At 37.0% G+C, this 8,524-nt stretch overlaps 1 protein-coding gene across 3 annotated transcripts; it reads right to left on the bottom strand.

Moving 5' to 3' along the window:
• On the bottom strand, positions 1,759 to 6,847 carry LOC109837679. Of its 3 annotated transcripts, none has more exons than XR_002246392.1 (4): positions 6,549 to 6,847; positions 3,520 to 3,984; positions 2,678 to 3,416; positions 1,759 to 2,425 (listed from the first exon to the last, which is right to left on the bottom strand). XR_002246392.1 is itself a non-coding variant. In XM_020406010.1 (3 exons), the coding sequence occupies exons 1-3, from the start codon at positions 6,660 to 6,662 to the stop codon at positions 2,736 to 2,738; spliced, it is 1,260 nt and encodes a 419-aa protein (XP_020261599.1). In that variant the 5' UTR covers positions 6,663 to 6,847; the 3' UTR covers positions 2,630 to 2,735. The 3 variants fall into 3 exon arrangements, 1 of the variants encoding a protein (XP_020261599.1); XR_002246391.1 differs by having other exon boundaries at positions 1,760 to 2,408; positions 6,549 to 6,846; XM_020406010.1 differs by lacking the exon at positions 1,759 to 2,425 and having other exon boundaries at positions 2,630 to 3,416.

The raw sequence follows: 8,524 nt of genomic DNA, 5'->3' as shown, positions 1-8,524 counted from the left end.
TCTCCTACAAGGAGCAGAAGGGGTTAATATATAGTTGGCAACCTTGGCGCTATAAACTAGTTATTCAAAATTATTATTTTTTCTAAAATAAAAACTATAATATAGATTTACACAGATTAAATCCAGACGAGTGATAAACATAGGCAGGAATACAAATAATCTCAGAGGCAAGAAGTACCAATCCAATATTCAATGCCAACAAGAACAAGAAAATCTGGCTAGTAATTATTTCTATTTAACTTTTAGAAAGATCAATTGATAACCCGTTGACCAAATTATTCTAATACACTGCAAATCATAAAAAATCATTCTGTTCAAATTACTAAATTTAGAATGTTGGGCGATCCCTGAACAAAAATCATTCTGTTCAAATTACTAAATTTAGAATGTTGGGCGATCCCTGAACACGTTTCAATGTTGGGCGACTGCTGGCGTTGAAGAATCGCTCCGCCTTGAGAGGAAGCTAGGGTTCTTGGAGAGGAGGTCTCCGACGTCGGCGGCGGAGAAGAATGGGCGGCCGTCGGGGCCTCCAGTGAACAACATGGAGTCAAGGACTCCGCCGGCGCCGGATCCTGCGGCGACGTCAAAGAAGTCGGCGATCGAGGCTTTTTGATTGCCGGAGATGTCTCGGAGGGTGTGCGACAGAGAGTGGCGCCGGCGAGGATGACGTCGTCGTCGTCGTGGCCGTCTACGCAGATGATGTGGACCTCGCCGGAGGCGGAGGATGAGGGCTTGCCGTGTTGGGGGAGGGGGAGGTCTTGGGGTCAGCTCAAGGAGAAATGGGATCTGGGAGTATTAAATGGGGAAGGGTAAATTGGGAATGGATTTATTGGGTAGTGGGTTTACACAGTACTTGGGGGTTGCTTGCATTACTTTTTCGGTTTAAGAATTTTTGGGTTATGGTTCTTGAACTGAGGGTGGGGATGAATGAGTCAATTTAATTTGGTTCCCCAAAACAATTTTCCCAAAAAAAAATGATAATGATAATGAAAAAAACAAGGGGTGCAGCCTGCACGGCTGTAGCTATAGGGGGCCCAGACCCAGGTTTAAAGTATGCGGCACAATCTAATTTCATTTTCTTATACACGATTGAAACTGTAGCCTTCACTCATTATATTTACTTCTATTTTAAGTTTAGAAAAAGAAAGAGACAATTGTTGCGAGAACGTCTTTGAAACGATGCTTAATTAGTTACTAAAGACGACAAATCGAAGCGTCCGTTATGATTTCTTCAAACACTTTGGCCAAGTTCATCTGATAAAGAGAGGAGAGGAAGAAAAGAAAGAAAACAAGAGGTGAACTTATTTATAAACCATCGCACGTATAAAAAAGAAAAGGCAGATTAACTTTATTATACAAGAGGACAGCATTGGAGGTCACGGGTGGCTAATCATGCGTGCCAGCCTCCCTCGGTTTTGGCAGCTTGCGAGTAACCTACACGAGTCTAATATACTTGGTTAATGGGGACGTATGCATGTGATTAAGGCGTGGAAAAATTAAGAGCATCAAATGATCTGTATAGATAACCCTTCGTGCTTGTTAGAAAACTGGATGTAATTTCAAACAACCTGCTTAGTACCATTCATGTCACTTGGTAAGCATTCACATCACTGTCTGGTATGAAGGTGAGTTGTTTGAAAAAGAAAAGAAAAAACTAACAATAATCATTAATTAGTAGCTCCGTAAGTCTGAGTATGGGATGACCGTCTGAAATTTTATAAGAATTCGAAGCTTTTGCCATAGAGTTTTTTTTTTTGTACGTACCGGTCTTCTATGTTTCGGAACTCAGCCAATTGCAGTGTTTTCCCTGAACACCGAACGCGTGATTATGCATACAAAGGACCGATGCCGGTATGAACAAAGTCATGATGAGCTTATGGCGAGAGAGTGATGATGCTTTAAGCACAAGGATCGGACGTTCAAATTTGAACTACAATACCGATCAAGTTCTTTTCTAAAAAAGGTCCGTAGGCGTGTAATACAAATCATAAACAGCAGATGAAAAAGGTTTCAAATATCAATGGCCTGCAAATAAGACGCTGCTTTATGGAATTCAACCATCAGAATGAGGACCTGCATCAGATCCATCAAACCGTACCCCATGATGCTGTGTGAATATCAGTCAGTAAGCTGACCGCTGGGCTGCCTGATATGCACAGGGATACGTGATGTGCTCTATATAAAGTAAACCCTGTAATGTTTCTTCAAAGAGTTTGTAAAAAAAGAAAAATATGGAATGTCAATGAACAAGCGAAAACGCACAAAAATTACAGTAAAGGGTACAGGAACTGCAGCTGTAATCAAAAGCACTGAAATAATGGTTCATTGAGATAGACCCCCTGTAATATGCCCAGTTGTGGACGTCCCGCTGTAATTCTATTGTTGTAGATAGACCCGGAGTGATTTACCTGCAACAGCAAACCTCCTGATGAGGGTAAATGAGTCAAAAAAAAAATCTCTCAGTGGTTTACCTGCAACAGCAAAACTACTGGCGTCTACCCGCGATTGGGTGATAATACAAGCGGTCTGACCGCAGTTAACCCTTGGAATAACTTTGTATGTGTTCAAAAATTCAGTCCTTTTTTAGCACAATTATAGAGTTACAAAAATGAATTCGAGAAAAAAATCAGGAAAACAAATATGATTGGGAGCAAAGAGATCGCAACCCAACACTAACCTTCTGATAGACTTATATATCAAATGTAAGTTAACTTGTTTCCTCCAACATCAGTTGATTACATGAGCCAGCTTGAGCGGAACACCAATGCAGGAGAATGTTTCCTCCCGTCCGTTGCATAGAAAAGGCCCGGTTGCAAATTAAATCTCTTATCAAAATTAAAATTAAGAAACCCTTCCAACTGAAGCTGATTGAGATGACCTCCAATCTTTCCTCCCATTCTTAATCCCCATCCTAGTTCATCCTCTGGAATATCAGATAAAGAGGCACCCCACTGCAATAACTTGCTTGACTTCTGCAACTCAATCCAACCACTAAGATTGGTACTTTCATCTAATTGTGAGTCTAACATCAGCGCGATGGATCCTGATGAGATGCCATCTGCCTTTTTACTACGAGCAGAAGAAGATTCTTGCCCTTGTACCTCGGAGTTTTGCTGTTTCAAGTGGCCCGTTGGTATAGCAAGGGTACCAAACTTAAAAAGATAGGACAGTGGCTTATGCATTTGCATTAAACATGATAATGTGAACCTTGTTTCTTCAAATGGTTGGTAGCTAACTTGGCCAAAAGTGCTCAAGCTCCTACCAAAAGAAGCATCAGGTTGTGTTTGCATTCCAGAAACCAGCTCAGCTATAGAAGCTGCAATATTTGATCCGTGGACCTTGATCCCAGCACCACAATTGTAATGTTGATTGAATGAAGGGGGCAAAAATGAAGAGGCTTTACCCACGCGCCGACCCTGTGAAAAACTATAAATTGATAGCTTAGCCAAAATACGTGTTAATAGAATAATAGCACCCGCTTTAGTGTAAAACAAAATGAGCATTTGTAAAAGGCATTACCTGCTCAAAATTTGAAGCAGGTCCATATTCATTGCATTGAGCCCCCAAGGGAGACAAAGCCACAGACAGCCAGTGATTTAAATTTGCCAAATACATCAGCTTATCCAATGCTAGAGGACTTCGATAGATATTACCATGGTTGATCACACTGTTCGGACTAGCAGCAAACTCTGCTACCAGTAGATCTTTCTGTCTTACAGCTGTCTTAAAAATAAATCTCAAATCAACGCCTGTTCTTGTTCCTGCTGTATCCAAGGCATTATAAGCCAACTGATCATCATCCCACATAAACAGTAAAGCCCCAACCAAATCAATTATTCCCTCCATATGGGTGCTGGCCTCATGGAATGGGCCTCCTTTGCTAGTTTTATAGTAGGAAAGGATCCGTTCAGTTTTCTCCTGTCGCTCCCTCAGTTTCATCAGGTCAGAGAATGCTTCTCGCTGTAAACGCTTTAATATCTCAATCTGTGCAGGCAAAACTGAACCTCAAACACTGAAGTGGTAAGATAAAGAATGAACATTCAAAAGGTTAACCGTAGAAAGCTGAAAACAAAATGGAGCAGTGAGGTCATTTATACAGAATGAGTTCCCAGTATTGTACTTTCGAGTAAGCCTGTTGTCTGAAATACTTGGACAATTACTCGTTAACTATTGTTCTTAGATATGTTTCTTGTCTAAGAAAATCTCAATATAGATAGATAAAGCAAAAGAGTAGAAACTTGCATCAAACGCAAAAGCCAGAAGTAAAGAAAATAGAAGAAACACTATTTTCAGAATTATGATAAGCGCATCATGAACCAATACACAGCCTGCAAGGAATTAAAAAAGGAAAACAAATCCACTAAACAGTACATAGCAGTGTCCAGAAAATTATGTCAAGTACAATTTTATCATTTCCACCAAATTGTCAATAGTTATCTTAAAAGCATTGATCATAACATTTATCATTTTAAACCACCATGACCTGATCCAACAATAACAACTCAGATCATACAAGTATCTAATCATCCAGCATTGTTAATATCCTACTATTTAGTCGCAAAAACAGTATGGAGGGTATTCGACTTTTAATGACCATAAAATTTTTAGGGGAATGTGATCCTATTATCTTTTGTTTATTGTTTCAATATAAGTATCAATAGAAATATTTTCTTTAACCTTGCCCCTTCATCTAGAGTCCAGACTCTTTTCTAGTTTACAAGAATTTTCAATATAAGTATCTAATTTTTGGGCAATGTAAGTATCTAATTTTGGGGGTTGCTAAACTTAAAACTATATGATTAAAAAGGGGTTAATTAGCAACGTCCTGTCGATCTAGGGCAATTAACTCTTCCACGAACTTGACTATGAAATAATCACTCGCTTGAAGGGTAAAATGTTAGGTTGTAGATCATGAAGGTTTCAACTAGGAGTGCATACGATTCAGATACAGCTCTGATATGATACTTACTGTACCTATATTTGCTTGCCAATCACGGATACAGATATGGATACGCTCGGTAAGGGAAATTCATACCCATATCTACTAAAATCGGATATGGATACAAATATACATGCAGATATATAAGTAAATATACATGCAGACACAAAACAAATATGAGAAAACTAGATATTATTGAAAAGCATACAGTTCGTATGATACAAGAGACTTCGTTAATATGTTCTTTATATTTGAAAAAGCAAAGATTAGATCTCTTGGTCATCAAAATTAACCTCAGATTCATTAATCTAAAGATAAAATTTGTTACAATTGTATGGCTGACATATATTCAAATATTTCGATACGGACCCGAATATAGATTTTAGTAACAAAATCCGCATCTTAACGGCTATGGATAATTCCTTAGATACGAATATTTTTGTGCACCCCTAATTTCAACAATTCCTATTATGAAGACTTCTCATCCTTGACTGCAAATCTAATTGATAAAAAAAGACTTGCAATATGCCAATGGGGTTAAAAAAAGAAGATTGTGAAGTGTTTAGGGACTACATACTGTTGATAGATTAGGAATACATGGATGTAAAAAGAATCATAAATGTTAGAAATCTTTTGCTGACTGCTGCGGAAGGGGAAACTTTCCGGATTTGAATAACATAAGCAAGCATCCTCTATGAATATTCCACACTGATTGTAAGTTAAATGAATCATTTTTTTCTTCACTTACATCCTTTATGGACCACGTACTCTGAAAGTATAACAAGTATCACATTGTATTTTAACCATCTCAATCCGAATTTTTTTTTTCTTTTGTCAATGTGTATATAGGTGCCAGAAAGCAACAATGCTGGAGGATTTTTATTTCCCATAGATTGTAACACATTATTTGTTGTATCCAGCTTCTGCCTTAAACCTACTATCAGGAAATTGAATTGACCAGGTAAACTATACTAAACCCGCAAGAACTTACAGTGTTAGCAGTAAACCCCCAGTAACTTTCGAAATCACACTACATCATCAGTAACTTTTGCAGAAGACCCCTAGCAACTTTCAAAATCGCACTACACCCTCAGTAACTTTTGCAGAAAACCCCAATATCTTTTGGGTAAATCACACTAAACCCTCAATAACTTTCAAAATGCCTTTTTATGTTGTTTTTTGGTTCTAATTTATGGGGGTTATCTGCAAAATGTGGAAACTAATTGGGGATTTCCAGCAATTCCAAAAGGTTATTGGAAGTTTAATGCAAAACGCGGAAAGTGCCTCGGGGGTTTAGTGTAATTTACGCTGAATTGAGCATATGCACTGATGCATTCCTAATGTTAATTGTCTGATACAAAGTAGAGATCGATCAGTTCATTCCTAAAATTTGATATTCAAACCAGATTAAGTGAAGTTGCCGAGTGAATCTCTGGTTAACTGTCTCATGTAATTACAGTAATAAAAAAACAAATGGATCAAACTTTTCCTTGATCAACTTTTGACAAGATAAGAAAGCAGCAACTTAATTACTAACAATAAAATTGGGGAAAAGATACGATTTTGAAAGACAATAAGAGAGAGGAAAAGCTGAAGAATTAGCATTTACAGGGTCGTGGTCGGAGGAGATGGGGCACTTTGGGGTGCCGCCATTGACGAAGCGCTCGGCCGATTTCTTGGCGAAGCCCTTGATTTTGCCGATCGCTGAAGTTATGTGGTCCATGTCAAGGGATGAAGAATTAAAAGGACGATGAGTTGAAAACCCTAGGGATAGTTAGAATGGCTGCTACATGAAGCAGGCAAGCTTTGTGGATAAATTGGAGTTTTGGTTTTGGGGGTTTTATTATTTCAATTTTAGGGTTTTGGAGCAGAGGCGCGGGGTTATAAGGTCCGTTTGCTGTCCTCCTTTTTTTTCTTTTTTTTTTCTTTTCCCCCCTTTCTTGCTTCTGTTTTGTTTTGTTTTGTTTCCCCCTTTTACTGATCCCAAAAAATTTAGGAATTTGAAATAGGTAAGAAAAAGTTCTTATTTTGAAATAAGACAACATTTTATCGGTGACTATAACAAGATTTGGGAATAAACACCCAATAAATCCGGAGGGTTATATGAACACAAACCTCTCATCAAAATCGGAATAAACACCCAATAAATCCGGAGGGTTATATGAACACAAACCTCTCATCAAAATCAAAAACTAATAATCATGAAAAGGAGGGTTATATGAACACAAACCTCTCATCAAAATCAAAAACTAATAATCATGAAAACAAAAGAATTGATAAATTAAAAATTGTTTTCATATAAAAGATTTTAAAGCATAATTTTCAAAACCAAGAAAAAGAAAAAGAAAAATATTAAAAATTCTTGGTTTAAAATCAAGTTTGTTTTGGTACCCAAGTATTTTTGGTACCAAAAGATTTAGGAATATGACCCCTATCATTCAAGCTCAAAGCCCTTGAGTTATGAATCCTCTTAGGCATATGTGGTGCACTAACACGATCAAAACAATAATCGCTCAAATGACCCTTCTGATTGCAATTTGTGCAGTGAAAGAGATCCATTTATTTTTTTGGACCATTAGCTCGTGCACGGGAATCATTTGCAAATAAAGATTTTCTTTTAAAATTATTTTGCAAATGAGAAATATTCTTAAACAATGGTCTATTTGGAACATATTGCAATTTAGAAGCTTTTTGTATATCAAAACAAAATTTAGCAAGATGTCCAAACCTACCAAAAACATCACATTTAAAAGCATGTGGTCTACTAGAAGCATTTGGCAAACGAGATTTCTTTTTCAAATCAAAACAATATTCGGCCAAATGACCAAAACGACCACAATGATCACATCTATATACATGAGTATGCTTATGATGAACAATGGGTGCATGTGTGTGTACATGTGATGAAGAAGCTACATGAGATGCACAAGAAGCATTGGCATTATTATATTGGTGTGCATCATAGCAAAATTTAGCTAGATGGCCTTTACGGTCGCAAATAGAGCACTTATAAACTTTGCTATATATGTGTGCATGACGAGTGGATGATTTCTTAGACTTGGCACACATATCCATAAGCCTCTTATGATTATCAAAGCATATTTTCAAAGTTGAATCTAAAGATGAAATGCGATTATTCTATAAGTTCAAATCTTTATTTTTCATATATGCACTTTTAGAAGTAGAACATAAATAGTTATTTATAAAAGAAACAGTATCATTTTGTATGTTCTTTACTTCTAACATGACATTATCTTTTTCATGAGTTAACTTGGCAAAGTTTGAAAGCAAAAAATCATGATCCGATTTTAATTTTTTATTGTTTTCTTTAAGGATCATATTTTTATTAGAAATAATATCAAACTTAGAAGTTAAAGACTCATGATCGGATTTCAAATTTTCATGCTTGCTTTGTAAATTAATGAAATTATTTTGTAATTTCTTGTAGGCATGTAATAATTTATCACTAGCACAAGCAAGTTCATCACTATATAAATCATTATCGGGTTCGTACTCGCAAACCTTATTAGGGCTATCGCCTTGTGCTCGTGTGCATGAAGCTCCTTTAGAACTTGAAGCGGGATC

The sequence above is a fragment of the Asparagus officinalis genome, chromosome 4 (genome assembly GCF_001876935.1).
Source record: "Asparagus officinalis chromosome 4, Aspof.V1, whole genome shotgun sequence".
NCBI lineage: Eukaryota > Viridiplantae > Streptophyta > Magnoliopsida > Asparagales > Asparagaceae > Asparagus > Asparagus officinalis.
The sequence above is the reverse complement of the archived record's forward strand: the minus strand, read 5'-3'. Positions and strand labels throughout refer to the sequence as shown.